This window comes from Xenopus laevis, chromosome 6L (assembly GCF_017654675.1).
Source record: "Xenopus laevis strain J_2021 chromosome 6L, Xenopus_laevis_v10.1, whole genome shotgun sequence".
NCBI lineage: Eukaryota > Metazoa > Chordata > Amphibia > Anura > Pipidae > Xenopus > Xenopus laevis.
The window spans coordinates 136,468,776-136,491,994 of NC_054381.1; the positions used below are offsets into that span (position 1 = coordinate 136,468,776).

Genomic DNA, 23,219 nt, shown 5'->3' on the forward strand with positions numbered 1-23,219 from the left:
TAGTTGATCCTTATTGGAGGCAAAAGCAGTCTATTGGGTTTATTATTATTAAGGTTTACATGATTTTCTAGTAGACTTAATGTATGAAGATCCAAATCACGAAAAGATTTGTTATCCGGAAAACCCCATGTCCTGATCATTCTGGATAACAGGTCTCATACCTGTACTCATCTTTCTATTCAGGCCCTCTCCTATTCATATTCCAGTCTCTCATTAAAATCAATGCATGGTTTCTAGGATTATTTGGATCCTTGCAAACTAGAGAGCTGCTGAATAAAAGCCAAATAACCACTCAGAGACAAGAATAGCAACTGTACAAAACAAAAATGTAATTTAAAGGCGAACAACCCCTTTAACGTAATCCAAAATTTTGGGTCAGTATGAAATTTCAGGTTCAATCTTTGCTAATTTATAAGCAGTATTGTGAGTAAAGGTGGAATAAGCCATGTTAACGAAGTCAGTCCAAATTAAAGGACTGGTAACACCAAAAAATTAAAGCTGTTATGTAGCCATTCCTGTTGCAAAGGGCAAAAAGGCTCATGTTTAGCAGATAAACTGTGTTGAATACAATGGGTTTAGTTCTAAAGGTGGCCATATACACTGGAAGATCCATTCATTTGGAGATATCACCAAACTAGCAACTTGAGCCACCCATGCACTGGACCTGATCATTGGGGCCTGCTCGCTTTGCTCCTCTCGAAAAGTCCAGGTGGCATCTGAGTACGCTGAGGGCTCCTCCCGAAGCCAAAGGCGGTCACACTACTGGTGAAGCCGAGCTGAGACCAGGGAGCTTGGCATTAGTTCTGGTTTAGGGTGCCGACCGTGACAGGGGGGGAAAGAAAGGTGGAGAGAGAAGCGAACTGAGCATGCCCAAGCCTTGGAGATTTATGTTGAAAACAGGAAGTCTGATACAGAAGCTCATGTGTACACAATATAAGGAAAGAGATGTGGTGTTTCTTTTGACAGAGGACTCAGAGCAGCATTACTTTGAGGGTTTACTGGTGTATTTATATAGACCTTTCAGATAAAGCTTCCTTAATTTTTAGACTTTGCTTCTCCTTTAAATGAAAAGAAAGTATTTTCACTTTGTGATGTTAACTGGAAGAGAACAGATGCTTTTATTAAACATCTTCCAGAGGAGAGGTTGGTCCCTGAAATAGTAGTATTCTGTGTCCAAATCAAGGATTTGTAGTAATATGAAATGAAACAGGGCCCCAAGAAATACAAGGCTAATGCATGCAGGGGTCTGATGGTGACATCCTTGTGGATGAGGTCACTGAGAGGAAACCAGAAAAAAATTTGTTTATATAAAGATATGAATAGAAAATGTATTCTTTCTGTTAGAGAACCTACAAATTCTACTTTTTGCAATGGATTTGTGTGTTTTTAAAGTTTGTCTTTTTTTTCCAGGAAAAGATTTAGGGTAAAATTGGTCAATTTTTTTGTGAGCCTATTTTGAAGATTCGGTCACATTTGTATTCATGCTATTACCTCTAGTGAATTCTTTAATAAAAGTTCCCAAACAAGTCTAGATATTTAGAAATAACATTGATTTGTAGCCCTAATTATTTTCCCTGTACTCACAAAGTAGGTACACACACAGGAGCCTTGAAACATTTTTATTTTTATACATTTATAACCTTCAGCTATTGCAACAATTCATTTTATTACAATTTTTTGCCATGTGTTAAATGTGGCTGGTCACTGTTTATAGTAAATATCATTGTGTGTAACATTGTCTAACAGTGTTTTAGATGAAAACATTTATATTATATGTATTTTCCACATGACTAAAAATTAATCTGGTGGAAATTTTGAAACAAAGGTTTAATGTTATGTACACAGTGTGATAATCTTTATGTGTCTGTTGAAAGGTTACTGATTACCTGTACATAAATACCAAGCTCAGGGGCAAATCCATATTTATTAATATTAATATCCCTGAAAGAATTTCAGTTACAGATTAAAATCATATTACACAAATTACCCTGGTACTTATTTGTACCAGTGAAAGTGTTTGGGATGGAGGGTGGTCCTTACAAATTGCTTCAAATAAAGAATGAAAGAATGCACCAAGGAACTCGGCAAGAACCTTTATGTTGGGCAGTGAGAAATAGCCCAAGGCCCCTTTAAATATTTAAAGTTTGCACGAAAACGTGATAACGTCACGCCGCCACTCCCTAGGAGAATGAGAACAGCAAGTGAGGAAGGTTAGAGCTGCGGGCGTCTCCTGCTGCCCCGCTAGACCGCCAGGCCTTCTCACAGTGGCATCTTAAAGGAGAAATCAACCCCATTCGGCGCTAAAATCCCTCCCCCCTCCCCTGTGTTGCCCCCCCTCCCTCCTCCCCCCTGGCCTACCTCCCCCCCCCCGGGCAAATGCCCCATAGTTGCTACTTACCCCTTGGTAAGACATTTTGTTTTTTATATGATCTTATTTCCTTGCAAACTCATTGCTTTTTTTTTCTTTTGCATACACTAGTACTAGGAAAGAATTATAAACAATGGAATATTTATTTAATTCTGAAGCAAATAGTTGGTTTCAGGACTTCAATACAAATCTTCTTTTTGTTCAGTAAAGCTCTTATTGAATTTAGGCAGAGTTTGGAATAAATATTTAGCATTATTCAAAATTTCAACTTGTCATGTAAGGGGAAATGTATGAAAATGCTATATTGATTGAGACTTTTTTATGATTGCATGAACACAATTGCAAAAAACCCCCCAAACTCCTAAATAAACAACTTGCTTGAATGCTTAAAATACATGTGAGAGAATTAAAACTCGGTGTATGCAGATTCCCCCTTGACTTGGATGGATTCTGTTCTCTAGCTGGCTTTGGTCACTAATACCCTGGACTTGAGGGCAGAGCCACCTGCTTGGCTGTAAGAGCAGTTCTTTGTTTTTCTGTTCAGTGAAGTGATATCTTCATGCTGTCCCACCAGTAACTCCATTTTTAAAAGTCTATAAAAACTGTGACTTTTTTTTTCGTTCGTGGTTCTGACTTTGTCAATGGAGTTTGTCTAATAAGCTTTCACCTCAAGTGGTCTCCGTTAACTGAAATTCCCTGACATACACTTCCCATTGACTTCCTATGTTTTTTTATGATCACATTGTTGCCATGCCAAAACATGATCAAGAGAAAAGACGTGATTACATTTTCTTGCAAATATATGTGGTTTTTTTTTTAAACTAAAAAACTTGATTTACAATAAATATGTCTTATACTGGATTAATAACAAACAAGGGAGGACTCTTGTATTTGTTTATACTGGATTAATCCCTGTACATTTACTTTCAGGCTACAGAGTTTGGAGACATTGAGTATTAACAATAACCATATGAAGGCCATTCCAAAGGAACTGTGTTTTCTACAAAACCTACAGGAACTCCACCTGGCAAACAATCAGCTGGACTCTTTACCTGACGAGTTGTCTTACTTAACTAATCTGAAGGAGTTACGTCTGTCAAGAAACCAGCTAACTGGCCTTCCAGAAGTGAGTTACACAGATATGGTATATAAGATATTATTAGATATTAGATATGGAAGAAACTGGGGCACTGGGGGTGAAAGTAAAAAATTGGTGTAGTTTCACCAAAAGAACATCCTTCAACATCGCCTATTGACTAAAAGGAGAATACAGCAAGTTTCAGAGAATTAACTTTGCAGTGGTGAAAATTCTCTTTGCATTGGAGTAAATGCACCTCTCTTCTCCAGGTGAACTTTCTCCAGTGAAAATGCTCCAATTCACTAAGAGCACAAGAAGGTATTTTCGCCAAGAGAAATTTCCTAAGGTTTAGGCTGGCAAACTTCGATTATAAATGTTCCCACTACTATTGAATGGGGTTATGGGAAAATACTCACAGAGAATTTACGCCAGGAGAAAATTCACCGCATTTCTCTTGAAAAAGTGAACTTACGATTTTTAGGAGATATGAGATGTGTTGTGAAAATACACCTGGACAAGTAAGGTGAATTTTGGTGGTTAGATGAAGAGAAAATTCACACTTTAGTAAATATGACCCAAAAAATATAACTATTATATAATATAATAGGGGTTGACTTATAATAATGATAACTGTGTGTGACTAAAATTGCTTAAGGTGCTTTCCATTTAAAGGAGATTTCAAACTGTTCTTTGCGCAATGAAAGAAAATTGTAATCCTAAGCAACTTTCCAGTTTATAAAAATGTGTCCATGATATAACATTCTTTGTACTTGAAAGCAGTGTCTAGCCTCTGCACTGCTGACGCTGACTCTTGAAACTGTTTAGCAAAGGCCAGCTTATTAACAGACCTGGTGGACAATTCAATTGCAATTACATTTACCGTTAGGGGGTTATTTATTCAAATCTGAATGTTAAAATCTCCAAAAGATTTAGTTTTTTTCAATAGAAAACTAAAATTTTTAGGGGAAAAAAATGTACATTTTTCGAGATTAATTATACCACGAGGCATCAAAAAGCCTGAATCCGAAAATCCGGCATCTTAGACCTGTCAAGGTCCTGTATAAGTCAATGGGAAAGGCACCTATCTCAGTTTGAAGTTTTTCGTGGTCTGCGCTGGGTTTAGCCTGAAAATCTGACTTTTTTTTCAGGGTTTTCAGGCAAAAACTTGAAAAATTTTAGCAATTTGGAAAAAAAGCCAGAAAAATAATAGAAATTCACAGAAAAGCCTTGAAAAAATTGTGTGATTGGGGTTTTCGATTGAGTATTATTAATCATGAATAAGCTAAAATCAGGAATGGGAGTATGGTTGTGGTATTTTTTTTTTTTAATAAAATATGAGATAAATTCAGATTTAATAAATAACCTCCTATTTGTTTTGGTTCAGGTATGAGATCTGTTATCTGAAAAACCATTACCGTATATACTCGCGTATAAGCCGAGTTTTTCAGCACCCAAAATGTGCTGAAAAACTCAACCTCGGCTTATACACGGGTCATACCGTAGATATGCCCAGCAGTGCGACCCCCTGTGACCCGGCCCCAGCAGGACTGTCTGTGACGCCGCCCGGAGCAGGTCCAGGAGCTCCGGGCGGCGCGTCCTTCCCTGCCAGCGTTCGCTCCCAAAATGGCGGCGGGCGGCGTCACAGACAGTCCTGCTGGGGCCGGGTCACAGGGGGTCGCACTGCTGGGCATATCTACGGTATCTACGCCGGCAGGGAAGGACGCGCCGCCCGGAGAGTGGACACAGTGAACCGTCCTGCAGCTCTTTCACAGGGCCCCTGGCGGCCATTGTTAAAAGGTCCTAAAGCTTGATTCCAAGTTTGCCAGCAGCAGAGTGCTATCTGTGGAGCTGTACATGTACATATAAATTGCCTTGTCACTCCCCTTTCATTCTGTCATCATTACGCCAGGTACATAGGGCGGAGAACAATGCTGCCTGGCAAGTTCTTGCTGTTGTCAGATAGAAACATGCCAAGCTTGTGACTTATGGTGGGAGTCACAGGGAACTCCAACATTCAAATGTACTGGGTGCCAGTATGTGAGGTTCAATGGCTATTTATAACCTGGCCCACACTGATCCTTCTCAGGGTAAGCATATTTTTGCAGTGTCATGTTCCTGCTGATGGAATTATGGGGAGGCTCTTTTAAATAGTTTTAGATAGATTTCTATGCCATAAAACATGATTACACATTTACACATTCACATTTTGAAATCTGACATGGGGCCCCTAGGCTTATACACGAGTCAATACATTTTTCCAGTTTTCTTAGGTAAATTAGGTACCTCGGCTTATACACGGGTCGGCTTATACACGAGTATATACGGTATTCGGAAAGCTCCAGATTGCTTGAAGGCCATCTCCTATAGACTCAATTTAAAAAATTCAGATTTTTAAAAATAAATTCCTTTTTCTCTGTAATAATAAAACAGTACATTGTACTTGATCCCAAGATACAATTTAACCTTATTAAAGGTAAAACAATCCTATTGAGTTTAATGTTTAAAATGATTTTTTAATACATCTAGGGCAGGGGTAGGCAACCTGAGGCTCGGGAGCCTCATGTGGCTCTTTATCCTGCTTGCTGTGGCTCGGTCTTGTGGCTTTTACTGCCCTCAGACCTGCTGGCGGCTGCTTGAGTTAACGGTTAGCTTACTGCAGTCACACACTCAAGAAGCCGCCAGCAGGTGTGAGGGCAGTATAGACATCCCAGGAGTAACAGGCAAGACCGAGCAGCAGCAAGATGATTCATCATGGTCCTTACCGCGGTCACAAACTCAAGACAATAGAGGGAAGATCAGCATTGAACTTCAGAAACAGAATTTACATTAAACAGATGAGAAAAGTAGCATTTAATAGGGCTATTCAGTGTATAATTTATTTCAAAGTAGGCCTACACGTACACACTGCACTTCTGTTTGTTGTATTCTGTTGTTGTAACAGTTAAAATTTAAAAAAGGTTAAAACTTTTAAAAGTTTATAATCTGTGTTATGTTTTGCGGCTCCAGACTAATTTTCTTTAGTGGAAGATGGGGCAAAATGGCTCTTTTGATAGTAAAGGTTGCTGACCCCTGATCTAGGGCCTTATTTATCAAAATCCAGATTTTTCTGATAATTTTATTTAAAAAAGTCTGAGCAAACTCGAATCCATGATTTGACCATATTTATTGTTAAAAAAAGCATGATTTAATCGGATCATGGAAAAACTCTATAGAATCTAGTGAAAATCTAAATTGTACCATTTTTTCAAAATTTTTTTTTCCTGAATCGCTCCAATTTTTGCCCTAAAAGTATAAAATAGTCGGATTTTCAGGCTAATTCCTGCGCAGACCACAGAAACTTCCAAATAGGATAGGGACTGAGGTCTGAGATGGCATATTTTCGGATTCTGACCCTTTGCATTCTCGGGGTATGATAAATCTCAAAAAATTCAAAATTTTTTTCGACTAAAAATTTGGATTATATAGTAAATAAAACTTGAATTTGGGAAAGACCCCTTATCCGCATAACCTAGCATTCTGGATAACAGTTTCCATACCTAAAGTTTATTTTCAAATTAATTATAAATCTTCTATTCACTACTATTGTGTATGAGAGGATCATGTGGATGCAGCATCACAACCCATTGTTAAAAACTCGAATCTTTTCAAAACCTGTATTGAGTATTGTAAGGCAAAAAAAAAAGGGGTGGTGTAAAATAAATGGAATATTTATAAAACTCAGCCACTGTCCTTACATGGGGATTAATCCATGGGGATCATCCAATGAGCATAATTATAAAGTTGTATGTTTTTATAGATCAGACTAACACTAAAAATGACTTCATTATTTTAATGCAGAACTTGTGTTGAAGTCAGTGGGACAAATAAAGAATGTTATAAAATGGCACATAAAGGGTAGTGGCTGAGTTTAAATGCAGCTTTTTCAGCTACCAACCATTTTAACACTATAATTTTACACTGTCCTGCATAGCTTTAGAAATACATATAATTTTACATGCCATTCCTTGGCTTTATAGTGGCAGTGCTTGGTGAATTTCTATACCAATATTTTTACACTGGTTTTTAAATATACCCTATAATCTTGTGCTCAAACTTTGGGTGTAGATTCATTTTTTTGTGACATTGAAATTGAAAAAATACAGCCTCAGGGGTTACTCCTCCGTAGAAAATGCATCTTAATTGGATTTCACAGAGCCTTTGTTTTATAAATATGTATAATGTTTTGTAAATACCTAGAAAGGATTATATTGTGCAATTGATTCCTGACAAGTCTGGCTGCTTCGAGCTACGTGGGATAAGCAGAACACAAGTGAGTTATGGCTGCAGCACAAGGGTACATTCACAATGTGTTCTCTAGGTTGATTGACTTCATTATCCTGAATGAATCAGGATATTGCCTATGATCAGGATATAGCCTATGACTAAGTGCCCCTAAAGCACAAAATGCGTTAGGCCTTGTGATGTTTTTTGCTCAATAAATAAATATTTTTTAACTACATTGAATTCAATGAGTGTGGTTTGGTATGTGCCAGCCAAATTATCATCCTTTTTGCAATATTTGCCTTCCTGAGCTGAAGGTCTGGGGCTTGAGCACCTGGACCCTCCTTTTTTCTGGGTAAGTTAACCCCTACGGATTTATTGTACTCAACACTGAATGCTTTCTCATTTAAATATAAGGATATTACCTTCTCTTGTCTGTGCATTTAAATGTGCGTTCTTTACATGTGTGCCTTTATTCCATACCTCCCAACTGTCCTGTTTTCTGCGGGACAGTCCCGTAGTGGTGTGCCGGTCAAGAAATTCTTGACCCGCCCCTGACCCTAACCCGCCCCCTCCCATCCAGTATCCGGCCCGCTGTTCCTCCTCTATTTATAGACTCCTTCCACACCTGCCCTGCAGGGACGTCACAAAAGGGGCGGGCTAGAATATATAAATCTAGGTGCAGGTCCCACGTGTTTCAGGTCGCCCCACACATCACTACCATCTTGATTTTGACAGCACAGCCCGCAGTCCTGGGTTTCTTACTGAAATGTCCCAACTATATCTTTGATCTTCTGCCAGAAAAAGCTACAAAGTTTCTGAAACTTAATTAAAATAAGAGTCTTTTTGGCAGAGAGCCCAGAACACTCAGCTGCTGCAGTGGGATACTTTTGTAACAATTTAAGATAAGCAAAGATACAATTGTAACTATTTAAGATAAACAGGTGTCTTGGGAGAACTGAGACTGAGACTTGGCAATTCACCTTCATTAGCAAAACTGTAATAACACATAAAAACCATAGCAATGTGTTCCAACTTTCATAACCTGCCAAATTTTGTAAAATGGACATGGTAATTAGGGGGTGTGGCCATAAAAAGGACGTGGCCAAAAATGGGGCTTATTTATCAATGGTCATGTTGTTTTTTCCATGAAAAATTCTATTTTTCAAAGGGTATTGTTCAATCAAAACTCTCATTTTCGGGTTAAAAAAACTCAAAAAATTATATTTTTTATTTTTAAAAATTAAATTTTTCGAGATATTTTTATACCCATAGCTGGAAATAGCTCCAAAAAATACACCATCTAAAACCCGTTGAGGTCATGTAGAAGTTAATGGCAGAGGTCCCTTGAACTATTTGAAGATGTTGGGTTTTTTCGGTGGGTTTCGCTCGAAAGTTTTATCGTTTTGAGTTTTTGAGTCAATCAGAGTATTCTAGTTTTTCACCCCGACTACACTAAGTTTTTTTAAATTTGAGTTTTTTTCTCAAATTTAAGTTGTGAAGATCTAAAAAAGCTCACAAAATTTTTTAAAATTCAACCTTTGATAAATAACCCCCTAAGTGTAAAGGTTTATTTTTTACTCATACAGTGTAATACAAAGCCCTACCATTCATTTCAGATGGATAAATGTTTAACCGGTTGAAAACTTTAACATGTTTTAAGATACTGATTTATAATTTGTTGGATATCTAAATTTTTATTGAGCCATTTATGAGATGATGTGTTTATACATATCTTACTTATACCTGGTATTTTATTATTAAACCAGTATGAGTAGCCCTGAGAGTATAGTTCTTGTGCTTTACTGTATAGTGGTGAGCCTATATGTTCACGTGAGTAACATATTGTATCTTTGTTTCTCCACCTAATTAGGGTATTTGCAAACTGATAAAGCTCAAAATTCTTGATGTGGCAGGAAATTTTATTCGGTCTTTTCCATCTGCGGTAAGTGCACATTATCTGACGGTGTATTTGACTGATATGTTTTTAAAATGCTGCCCATGATACATTAGTAGAGGGTGTAAACAACAGCCTCAGGTACTATTTGTCTTTACTTTAACATTACATTCAAATACATCAGTGACGGGTAACAGCTAAGTTCGATTTTATAGTCCCTTTGTGCTTGTGACTTTTACAATAAATAATATGAGATATGCAGTATATACAGTCAATCAGATATATTACATCATACTGTACTGACTCATGGTAGAGGGGGGGGTTTCATATATTACATGTAGGGCAGGGTGCAAAGTGCAAAATACAGACACAACCCACCGGGCCTTCATTTGGCGATACTGTATTCATAAGGGATGGACAGGGGGTTTAGGATTTTGCTTCCCCTTAGTGCTTTTGTACTTGCATTTGGTGTCAAAGTAAGTGACCTCTGAGGAGCAGACACTACTTTATTAAAGGAAATGTTTTTCATCAGAATGGATACTTAAAAGGGTTGTTCACCTTCAAACAACTACTTGTTTTCAGATAGATCACCAGAAATAATCTTTCAATTTCTTTCTATTTTCTATGTGTCACTGTTTTTCTAATATTGAAGAGTAAAGTGTCATTTTTCACCTTCTAAAACAGCTCTGGGAGGGGGGTCGCTACCCTGTAAACTGTTCTAAATTGATACATTTAGTTGACACATTTCTTATCTTTGTCCCTGCTGAGCAGAATCTCTGGGTTTCATTACAGGCAGTTGTTAGAATTGATACAATAGTTGCTAATACTCCAGAGATGCTGCTGAGAAATGTATCAACTAAGGGGCACATTTACTAAGGGTTGAATATCGAGGGTTAATTAACCCTCGATATTCGACTATCGAAGTTTAATCCTTCGACTTCGAATATTGAATTCGTTCGATCGAAGGAATAATCGTTTGATCGAACGATTAAATCCTTAGAATCGATCAATTCGAAGGATTTTAATCCATCGATCGAACTAAATTCCTTCGATCAAAAAAACCTTGGAAAGCCTATGGGGTCCTTCCCCATAGGCTAACATTGATGCTCGGTAGGTTTTAGGTGGCAAAGTAGGGGGTCGAAGTTTTTTTTAAAGAGACAGTACTTCGACTATTGAATGGTCGAATAGTCGAACGATTTTTAGTTCGAATCGTTTGATTCGTAGTCGAAAGTCGAAGTAGCCAATTCGAAGGTCGAAGTAGCCAAAAAAACACTTCGAAACTCTAAGTTTTTTTTATTCTATTCCTTCACTCGGGCTAAGTAAATGTGCCCCTAAATGTTGCAAAATTGTAACAGTTTAGAGTCTCCACCTGAATTACTGAGCTGCCAAACTGAAACACCACAGACAGGAACATTCAACTTTTTTTTAGAAAAAAAATAAATAGTGGAAAGTAATTGAAAAAAGTCTTTATTTCTGGGGAACAATCTGAAAACAACTGAATTTAAAAAAGTGTTTAGAACGTGAACAACCCCTTTAATCAACCCCTTTAATCAACAGATATTTATATCATATATAAGGATCAGTTCAGTGTAAAAATAGATAGGCTGTGCAAAACAAAAAAGGTTTCTAATATAGTTAGTTAGGCAAAAATGTAATGTATAAAGGCTGGAGTGACTGGAAGGCTAACATAATAGCCAGAACACTACTTCCTGCTTTCAGCTCTCTAACACTGAGTTAGTCAGTGACTTTAAGTGGGGGGGGGCACATGGTACATTTCTGTTCAGTGAGTTTGCAATTGATCCTCAGCATTCAGCTCTGATTCAAAAGCAACTGTTATGGCCCATGTGCATCCCCCCCATCAAGTCATTGATTGGTTACTGCAGGTACTGTACAGGTTTTACAGTGTTGGAATTAATGGGGGACAGTTCATTTCAGCTAACTGAAAAGAGAAAAAAAAGCATTACAGGTTTAATAGAGCGACCATTTTAATATTTGTCTTTAATGTACACTGTATGTAACTGAATGTAATGCTATGCAAAATTGCACATAAGATAATTTAGACTGAGCCTTTCTCCAGAGTAGGGATGCACCGAATCCACAAATTTGGATTCGGCTGAACCAAAATTTGGAAATACCAAATACCGAACCGTATCCGGATCCTAATTTGCATATGCAAATTACAGGTTGGAAGGGGAAAACATTTTTTACTTCCTTGTTTTGTGACAAAAAGTCACATGATTTCCCTCCCGCCCCTAATTTGCATATGTAAATTAAAATTCAGATTCGGTTCGGCCGGGCAGAAGGATTCGGCAGAATCCGAATCTTGCTGAAAAAGGCAGAATCCTGGCTGAATTCCGAACCGAATCCTGGATTCTGTGCATCCTTACTCCAGAGACGTCTCCATTAGTGATGTGCGTTCCGGTCTGATACCCGCGGGCCGGTCAGGTTTGGGACATCACGCACAGTGAATTCTTGACCTAAATCGTCTAGTTATAGTCAGGCACTGTATATAAGGGGAAGTGGAGTGGTGGGTTAGAGTCGGATGCGGGTAGGGGTGCCATCTGTCTGGTTGTGACCCGGACAGCCTGATATTTTGAAGGGCTGCCCCGGCCAAAACTTCCAAAAAAGGAAAACCGGGCAGGATTCCCTTTATTGACACTGCAATCACAGACACTCCCATCTATGTCACAGCTCCGCCCCCTGATGTCACAGCCCTGCCCGGTCTCCACCATTGCAAAAGGTGGCAACCCTAGGTGCGGCTCGACGATTTGTCGACCCGCACATCACTTATCTCCATGCCAAATTTTAAAGAGCTCCAGAACCTTTTCTTTCACCAAACCCATACTATTTGCATACTTAATTTACTAATGCTGCTGGGAAATTGGACTGTTGCATTTTATTTGCAGATGCACAGGGTTCCTCTGACGGAACTGTACTGTGAAGAAAATCCGCTGCTAGAGAAACAGCCGGTGTTTGCTAGACAACAAGAGGAAATATTGACTCTGAAGGTAATTATTGTACATCCGCTCTGCCCTAATACTTACAAATGGAATGGTGAAAAAGAAATCTTGGAAAGAAACATTATTTATTGTTTTTGATGCTCATGTGTATGATTAATTTTCTCTAGACACTGGAAACCCCAAGAAATAAAAAAAATGTCTGCTTTGCTAGGGGTGCTATGAAACTTCAGTGGTTGTACTGATTTGGAAAGTCCATGACACAACAAGCAATGGCTAGACATGATGTCCATTTCCCAGGTGTCCCCAACCATGTGATTGTGCTCTGATAAAGAGAATTGTACCCATGCAGGAAAAAAATGATTTTCTACCACTAGGTGGAGCATATTGAAGTACAATGAGAAGGCGAGAAACAATAGCTGTCTCAAACAGTTCCATCCTGAAGTGCTGGCTCCTTCCTTCCTCAGAATCAGGCACAATGAGATAGATGCCTCCACAACAATATTACAGCTAACAAACAAAATTTGTTGGTTCAAGAGTAAAAGACATTTAGGCCAACTACTCACCAAGAATCAAATCTGTCTTTTTCCAAGAGCACACAGGAACCACATACATTGACTTCTATGGAAATTACTGGTAGGGCAGCAACATGCATAGCTCATCTTTGGTGTAACGATGGAAACAACTTCAACTGTATGTTTAGAAATGTCAGGTGACTTCAAAGGAGAGCCCTTGTGAGTTGCTGTATTACATTAAGGCACTCCTTTACTAAAGATTGCTTATAACTCATCCCCCATTAAGGCTGCAAATATTCTTGCATGTCCCCGTGTTTAATAAAGTGCAGTTTGTCAAATTTTTCTTGCAATAAGCCAGCATTTAAAGGGATTCTGTCATGATTTTTATTATGTAGATTTTATTTCTAAATTACACTGTTTACACTGCAGATAATTCACTGTACCAGGTAAAATGTTATTCCCAACAGACTGTGAGTCTAACTTCTCCCAAGAGACCTGTTATCTTATATTGTTACAATTACTTATTTGCTTATCTCGAAATTGTTACAACAGTATCTTATCTGCAGCAGTTGCTGTTCTGGGCTCTCTGCCAAAAGCCAATTAAGTTAGAAACTTTGTTTCTTTTTGTGGCTGTTCAGTGCAGAGAAAAACTGGACTTTCCAGTACAAACGAGGGACTGCGGGTTGAGCTGTCAAAAGCGGGACTGTCCCTCTAAATTCGGGACAGTTGGGAGGTATGCAATGAAACTACGTTCAGGCAGGCTATTGTTTCTCCTACTCTATGTAACTGAAGGAGTCACAGTGGGACATGGGTTTTTACTATTGGGTGCTGTTCTTATTTCAGGCATCTGTTTTCTGGTTACTTTCCATTGTTTTGCTGATGGGCTGTTGGGGGGGGAAATGGATGATATCACTCCAACTTGCAGTGCAGCAGTAAAGAGTGAAAAGTATCATGACTGGGGGCACCCGGGAAAATGTCCAGCCCCATGTCAGATTTCAGAATTAAATATAAAAAAACACTTTGCTGATTTTAGTGCAGAATTCTGCTGGAGCAGTACTATTAACTGATGCGCTTTGAAAATTTAAAAAAAAAATTAAAATTTGTTCTAATTTGGTGGCAATGCTGGCGAAAGTCTTTAGTAAAGCTTGTGAGAGAATTATGTAGCATGTACAGTTAGGTCCATAAATATTTTGGCAGAGACAACTGTTTTCTAATTCTGGTTCTGTACATTACCACAATGAATTTTAAATTAAACAACTCAGATGCAGTTGAACTGCAGACTTTCAGCTTTAATTCAGTGGGTTGAACAAAAACATTGCATAAAAATGTGAGGAACTAAAGCCTTTTTTTTAACACAATCACTTAATTTCAGGGGCTCAAAAGCAATTGGACAATTTACTCAAAGTCTATTTCATGGGCAGGTGTGGGCAATTCCTTTGTTATGTCATTATCAATGAAGCAGATAAAAGCCCTGGAGTTGATTTGAGGGCGGGGGGGGGGTGCTTATATGTGGAAGATTTTTCTGTGAACAACCAACATGGCGAAGGAGCTCTCCATGCAGGTGAAACAAGTTATCTTTAAACTGCAAAAACAGAAAAAACCCATCCGAGAAATTGCAATATTAGGAGTGGCAAAATCGACAGTTTGGTACATCCTGAGAAAGAAAGCACTTGTGAACTCAGCAATGCAAAAAGACCTGGACGTCCATGGAAGACAACAGTGGTGGATGATCACAGAATCTTTTCCATGGTGAAGAGAAGCCCCTTCACAACAGCCAAACAACACAAGTGACCAACATACTACAGGAGGTAGGGGTATCGATATCCAAGTCTACCATAAAGAGAAGACTGCATGAAAGTAAATACAGAGGGTGCACTGCAAGGTGCAAGCCACTCATAAGCATCAAGAATAGAAAGGCTAGATTGGACTTCGCTAAAAATCATCTAAAAAAGCCAGCACAGTTCTGGAAAAACATTCTTTGGACAGATGAAACCAGGATCAACCTCTACCAGAATGATGGCAAGAAAAAAGTATGGAGAAGGTGTGGAACAGCTCATGATCCAAAGCATACCACATGATGTATAAAACATTTGGGAGGCAGTGTGATGGCTTGGATGTGCATGGCTGCCAGTGGCACTGGGACACTAGTGTTTATCCATCATGTGACACAGGACAGAAGCAGCCGAATGAATTCTGAGGTGTTCAGAGACACTGTCTGCTCAAATCCAGCTAAATGCAGTCAAATTGATTGGATGGCGTTTCATAATACAGATAGACAATGACCCAAAACATACAGCCAAAGCAACCCGCAAATTTATTAAAGCAAAGAAGTGGAAAATGCTTGAATGGCCAAGTCAGTCACCTGATCTGAACCCAATTGAGCTGCATTTCACTTGTTAAAGACTAAACTTCGGACAGAAAGGCCCACAAACAACAACTGAAAGCCGCTGCAGTAAAGGCCTGCCTGCTGTCTATGGCACTTTAGAGATGTGCAGTTGGCCTGAAGTAGGATCTGTCACCCACACATAAAAAGCTGTATATTGTTCTTTGCAAATTAAACATGAAACCCAAATTCTTTTTTAATTAAAATATACATACCTGTTAAAATGTATTTAAAGCTGTGAGCTGTCAATCATATATTGCCTTCCCCACCTCTATGCCGTAGACATAGAAGTGGCGTAGTCAATTAGTTTATGGCGAGAATTTGCCGAAAAGCATTAAAGTCTATGGGCGTTTTTTACACCATTGAAGTCTAAGGGCGTCATTTCTGCAGCAAAACTTAGCAAAAAAAATCGATCATCCCTATTTCCTTGATGTCACTGCACTCCTCACATTCCCCTGCCAGTTACTGTGATTATGAATTTCAAGACTGAGAGAAGCAAAATTTAAATAATAAATAGCTGCTGCTCAACTAACATTATTGAAAAGAATTGGGAATTATTTCTTAGTATGACAGGTCCCCCTTAAGCCTTGTTGATTTTATGAAGTCTACTGGATTATTAACCCTAACTGTATGAATAAAACAGACTACAATATAGTGAGAAACCCACTTTTGATGCTAAAGCTTTTCCAAAAAGAGGCCTTCCAAAAGGAATGCCGTCAGCTTTAAAGTCAATTCAGTCACGTGGGCTACAAACTTTGCTCACAGCAAATACTAGTATCTATAAACAAGTGCTGATACAGACAAGCAGAATGTGAAAGACCTTGACCAAAACACAGTAGTACATATTGATATTAATAACAGTTATCTCACTCCAGAAATGATCTCTGTGGAATGACTTGCAAATATTCAAGGACACAGATAAAACAGAGCCACCTTTTTCTTTATTACAATAATAACAGATGAACTCTCTTTTTTATTGCAGTAAAAGTTGAAATACAAGTTGTTTGCTTTTCTTAGCCAATCTAAACTTTCATTCTGTTCTTGAATTAAACAGTTGGCTAACCACATTCTTATTCTGCCAGTAACAGGGAAGCCTATTGAGCTTTTGTAATGGGATTTTCATATCATTCAAAGTATTTTTGACTATCCCATCAGGGAACAGGTTTAGTGACAACGTTCTTCATAAAGAGTGCTGTCTGCTGGACAGTATGTTAAAACAATATGTTAAAATCAATTTAGGTCTAGTTAACTGGTGTGGGAAGATTAGATTTTGTCATGGTAGAGACAGAAGAGACAGGGACACACACAAATGCAGATATAGCATCAACATATAGCGGTCTCTCGTATATGGAAATGTAGTCTTTCTGACTAACCTAGGGCCTTTCCCAGATTCTGGTTCATTACAAGGTCTGCACCCTGTTAGTCACAGTTCCAAGTCAGCTTCACTGCTGCACTTTCACCTAAACACTCAGCCAGGCACAGTCACTGGTCCCTTGGCACTTGTTTCTCTCAAGCTCAGGCACTCTGTCTCTCTTTATCAGACACTTTCTGTGTCTCAGGCTCCATGGGCCCTTTGGTCTTCTTTCAGGCTTTTGTTCCCATACTAGGAACCCCCAGGACTGTGTCTCTCCCAGACATCCAGGGAAGAGTCCATAGGTATGGGAGCGCACCCCTTTTACCTGCAGTAGCAGCTCTGCTACCTAATTACTTGATTGGGAGGGAATATTAACCCTATCTGGAGTAGGCATCCCCCTTCAGCCCATATCATACAGCTTAAAGGAGAATTCAACCTGTGGATAAAAAACCCGTACCTCCCACCCCAGGTAGACCCCCCTTCTCCCCCCATGCTAACTACCCCCCCTCCCCGGGAGATGCCCCATACTCCATTTTTACCCCTCGCCGCAGATTCTTCCAGCGAAGTTCCACGCGTCCATCTTCTACATCCTCTGTAAGCTGACTGCGTGATCTGTATTTCTGCGCATGTGCAGTTGGAGCAGTTTGCGCAACTGTGCATGCACGGAATTAGACGGAAATGGCCAATCTCGCAGTCAGCTTACCGAGGACGCAGCAGATGGACGCGTGGAACTTCGCTGGAAGAATCTGCAGCGAGAGGTAAGTATGGAGTATGGGGCATCTCTCCGGGGGGTAGTCAGCCTGGTGGGAGGAGGGAGGTGGGTCTACCTGGGGTGGGGGTTAGGGTTTTTTTATCCAAAGGTTGAATTCTCCTTTAAATGCATGCTTTTCTGTACATGCAATAAAGATGGGTTTTCTAAACACACTGTCACACTGGTTAATGGCTTTGTTACCCAAAGCACTTTTACAATGAAATATTTGTAGCATTTTCAAGCTATTGAAGATCTAAAAGTTAATCTCCCTATGACAGCGATCAAGGATCACCATAGAACCAGCATCCCTTGGATAAATTCCACTCATAGGAGGTTTCTCTAGCCAGTTTGGTCCTTGCATGCTCTGTGGTTGTCTGTGCTTGGATCTGGAGGGTCTAAAAAAGGATTGTATATACAGTAAAGTCTGACTTTGACCCGATGCTCTCCCAAAAATACATCTGGACACAGTAAGACAATGCAATTACTTTATTGGCTGTATCAGCACGATGGCACTTCAACTTCATCCTTAAGCTTCTTCTCCAAGTGTGGCTGTGTAAAAACCCAGCTTGCTTTAGTTTTAGTAATGGTAAAACCAAGAGAAGTTGGTCTGCTCAACAGAAAAGAATCAGATGATGTCAGATGCAGACTACAGTTTTTTATATTTATCACATACTTCCTTTGTTCACAGTTTGTTTACCCTTTTCATATTCTTCCTTAGGAAATAACTGCTAGGCTGATATTGAACCATCTGCGCAGCAGAAACTCATTCTTCATAGAACAAATCCAGCAACATCCAGAAGCAAGATCAGTCCTCTCAAGTAGAAACATCTGTGCTTTGTGCGGAACGTGGTTTCTAGACATGTGGCTCGAATGTGTAACATTTGTGGATGTGAAAAAAGTATATATTTTATTTGGTTTTACCTGCTTTGCATTTTAAACATGGCAACATGGATGCATTTCTAACATTATTTCTGGTATGTTTTAAACCCTAGAAAAGTAGCCTAGGACTACTGAGGAAAGGCAATCAATATTAAAATGGAATATTCAGAATAAATGTGTAAAAGTATGGGATTAAAAAGTCAGTCTGCCACAAACAGTAGAAAACATCCTTAGCAAAAGCCTGTGGGCTCAAGTGAAAGGTTTTGGTAGCTCTCTTATAGAGTGTGTGCAACAAGGTAAACTATACACAAAGCCACAGTAAGTGGTCACCAGGTCAACCAGGTGGCACCCTGTCTGGAAACCAGGGGTCGCTATGGACTCTGGTCCTTATTAAGAGTCCAGTGAGGATCAAAAGGGAAGCAGACTGGAAAACTGGCTGGACAGCTGACTGTGGACAGAAATAAATTTATTAAAGCAACATACAACAGAAGGGCAGGCACTGGTACAGGTAGGGGTACCTGGTATACAAAATAAGACACACATATCGGTACTGGCACATTTCAGAGAACAGGCAGGCAAGAGCCCAAGGCACAGTACAGTATGCGTTAACTCAGCGCACAGTCCAAACTCCAGGCAACAGTATAAGGCAGGCAGCGTTCATGTAAGTCAGAACAGAAGTAGGTCAATAGCAGGACCAGCATACTAAGTTTAGCAGGAGTACCTACCACAGAACAGGTGACCTAACAACAAGGCACCGTCAATGATGCCTCAGATAATGGTCTGGAAATATTTAAATGCTGGCAGGGCTGTGGAGTGAGTACATAAATCCATTGATTCTGATTCCTCAGTTTATGGTACCTCTGACTCCTATGTTTTTTAAGGAACAGTATCACTATAATCTGAAAGTGTATCAAAGCAATTAAAATATAATGTACTGATCCTCTGCACTGGTACAAACTGGTGTTTGCTTCTTCTTTTTTCCAGCTTGAATGGTTGCCCCCATGGCTACACAGCAGCTTGTTTATATAAACTATATTAGTCTTTCTGAAGCAAACACTCAGTTTTTATCAATGCATGCTAACAGTATATTATATGTTATGTTACTGTTCCTTTAATATAATAATGTATTTTCCATGTTGATTGAAAGAAATTAAGCTCACAACATACAAGGCATTTTATCACTGCCAAAGCTCAAAATTATAAACCATATCCTTTGTTAATTCTAAACTAAAATCAAAGTTATACTACATAAACCAAACACAATTGGGAAACCTACAACAACTTATATATCAAATGAACATGGCATATAGCTGTAGAAGAGTGAATTTTCAGATGTCACATCTTTGAAAAATTACAATGTGCCATTGTGATTGGATTAGTGGAAGAGTTTATATGCCGAGAACGTACCACACCGGTCGAACCAGTTGAACTGAAGCAGCTGCTCGGATGAGTAGCAAGTCCAGTTGTTTTTAGATTTACCTATACTAGATATACCATGACCTGGACGAATGAAAATCTTCATAGTCATTTGTAGAAGATCTGTTAAATACACAATTAACTAAAGTATTTTTTCTTAGAAACAGAATTTCTTCTGCCATATCCTCCTTCACAAAAGCTCTTAAATCTGATTATTTTCAGTGCTTGTATTTAAAGTTATTAGGAGTTGATACATTTTTGGCGACTCCAGTTACCCAATATTGCTTCCTACTCCACAACTCCAAAGCTCTGAATTCTAGATGACAGAATAATGGACAGTACTAAAAAAATTTCCAGAAGGATCCAGAATCTATTAAAATATCTAACTCTTTCATTTCCCCATTTTGTTTTCCAGAAAATGAAGACTTCAAGTAATCTTCAGCTTCTGCCAGTCAGAGTGTTATTGTGCTCTTACAGATGTTTCAACCAAAAACAAGCTGGTATCTTTGGAGTTGCAGTACAATAAGTTGCAGATGATTGAGTTTTGGTATTTGTAAATAGTGACTGTAGTGCCAGTGTAATGTAAGTGTGTGCTAGCATTTGTTGTTGTCATATCTTTACTGTAATTAAAATGTTCTTTTCAGAATCATTTTCATTAGCATTAATGATCTTACAGGAATTTTATTTGCTATGGTGTTAGTGAATATCTAAAATGTTGTTATGTAGATAACAGGGATGTTGTAAGGGAGGTCATCTGATAATGACATTTATTTGTGGCACAATCTTGATTATATATTTATGAAGCATAATTCCCTGTTCCAACACTGTACAGAGTGGACCTGTGTCAAACATTGAAACAGCCACAGTGCTCACATGAAAAACCAAGGAGATAAAAATGCTCTTTCCTGGATGAAGCTGCTTCCCATTCATATGAATAGACAAAACTAGTGGAAGAAGCTGGTATTGTTAAGTGGGGATCGCTTAAAGGGATACTGTCATGGGAAAACATGTTTTTTTCAAAATGCATCAGTTAATAGTGCTGCTCCAGCAGAATTCTGTACTGAAATACATTTTTCAAAAGAGCAAACAGATTTTGTTATATTCAATTTTGAAATCTGACATGGGGCTAGACATATTGTCAATTTCCCAGCTGCCCCTAGTCATGTGACTTGTGCTCTGATAAACTTCAGTCACTCTTTACTGCTGTACTGCAAGTTGGAGTGATATCACCCCCCCCAGCAGCCTAACAACAGAACAATGGGAAGGTAAAGAGATAGCAGCTCCCTAACACAAGATAACAGCTCCCTGGTTGATGTAAGAACAACACTCAATAGTAAAAGCCAAGTCCCACTGAGACTGATTCAGTTACATTAAGTAGGAGAAATAACAGCCTGCCAGAAAGTAGTTCCATCCCAAAGTGGCAGGCACAAGTCATATGACTGGGGCAGCTGGGAAACTGACAATATGTCTAGCCCCATGTCAGATTTCAAAATTGAATATAAAAAACATTTGTTTGCTCTTTTGAGAAACTAATTTCAATGCAGAATTCTGCTGGAGCAGCACTATTAACTAATGCGTTTTGGAAAAAACATGTTTTCCCATGACAGTATCCCTTTAAGAAAAAAAAAAAAAAGGAGTAGTGTAAATGTGGTGGGATAGTGTTCAGAAATAGGGGATTAAAGGAACAGTAACACCAAATAATTAAAGTGTTTTTAAGTAACTAAAATACAATGTTCTGTTGCCATGCATTGGTAAAAGTTCTGCGTTTGTTTCAGAAACACTACTATAGTTTATATAAACAAGCTGCTGTGTATCCGTGGGGCAGCCATTCAAAGCTGAAAAAGGAGAAAAGGCTCAGGATAATATACAATCAAATTCTACATAGTTTATTATCTACTTACTTACCTATTTACTTTAAGTCCCACATATTACCAGTCGTTTTGTTTTTCATGTCTCTGTTCATCATTGATACCTTTTATATTTTGTAAGCCAGATACCCCTGCACCTGCATGACTTAGAGTAATTCATTGATAGTGATTGTTTAAGTTATTTAAAATGAGTCCCATTAAACACATGTAACCTTTTGAAAGGCATTGTGATTTAAAATCGGTCACATGAAATGTATGACTACTTACAGTGACGAACCCTGGACTTATGATATGTGGAAAAAAGGTGATCTACATTATGGGAGTTAAGTGACTGAAAAAAAAAAACTTGATGTGAAGCCACTCGCACAAACACTTAACACAACTCTAAGTAAGTAAACACAGATAGGGCTGAAAGGTTTGTTAAGATCTCCAGCATTTTGAGTGCTTGAAATTAGCTCTGCCTTCTTCTTTTCTTAAGTACATTTGTTCCCGAGCCACAAATAAGCTGCCTGTTTCTCTAGCTATTCCACTTGGATAGTACTTTGTTTATCATGACAGTAATCATATCTCAATCTCAAACAAAGTTGTGTTAAAACTGCATAGATTTATGTTTCCTGTATTCTATTTATAGCATTTCATTACTTTAAATTAGTATTGTTTGGAGAAGATTGCCAAACGGCTGGATCAATACAGTTTCAGTGTTCTGACGTCTTCACTGAAACAGAACAGAAAAAAAAAGTTTAAATTATGAGCCAAGCTAAACTGAAGAAACACAGGGCTTCATTGACGTAGGACAGGGCTCATTTACTCCATACAACAGTCCGTACTTCCTTGGCACAAACTACAACAAACGTAGTTTGTGCCAATTTTTTTTTTGCCCCCTGCCCTGCACTTAATTCATGCCACATTCAGTCTTGGGGTAAAAAAATTATCAAATGATATGATCTGAGCGATCTGGAAGGAACTTTCTATTTTCTCTGGGGATGCACCGAATCCAGAATTCGGTTCGGGATTCGGCCCTTTTCAGCAGGATTCGGCCGAATCCTTCTGGCCGGCCGAACCGAATCCTAATTTGCATATGCAAATTAGGGACAGGGAGGAAAATCGAGTGACTTTTCGTCACAAAAAAAGTTGCCCTTCCCACCCCTAATTTGCATATGCAAATTAAGATTCGGTATTCGGCCGAATCTTTCGCGAAGGATTCGGCCAAATCCAAAATACTGGATTCAGTGCATCCCTAATTTTCTCCAAACATGTTAGGGCTTATTTACATCAGCAGTGGGCAACTTGTGCTTTCCCCGCAGTCAGCTGTAAGTAAAACCACTTTCAGTAAAGGTATATGCGTCAAAATGAGCTCTTTGCTTTTCCGTTTAGTTGTTCTTGGTACTGCTCATTCCTCTATATCTTTTGTTTTTGCGAATCAGGCATGGCTGGGCCTATTGACACAGGGGTACCCTGAAGCTAATGCAACCTCCTGACCAGCAGTTCCCACA

The 23,219-nt window shown here is 38.9% G+C and overlaps 1 protein-coding gene across 1 annotated transcript in view; it reads left to right on the forward strand.

The window, feature by feature from the left end:
• The window catches only part of lrrc69.L (leucine rich repeat containing 69 L homeolog), a 36,629-nt gene extending 16,125 nt beyond the window's left edge, over nucleotides 1-20,504 (forward strand). The window contains 5 exon segments of the mRNA NM_001095336.1: nucleotides 3,299-3,494; nucleotides 9,580-9,651; nucleotides 12,510-12,611; nucleotides 18,282-18,461; nucleotides 20,274-20,504. Coding sequence (NP_001088805.1) covers nucleotides 3,299-3,494; nucleotides 9,580-9,651; nucleotides 12,510-12,611; nucleotides 18,282-18,461; nucleotides 20,274-20,384 — 661 coding nt within the window. The 3' untranslated portion in view covers nucleotides 20,385-20,504.
• Nucleotides 20,505-23,219: the final 2,715 nt, after the last annotated feature.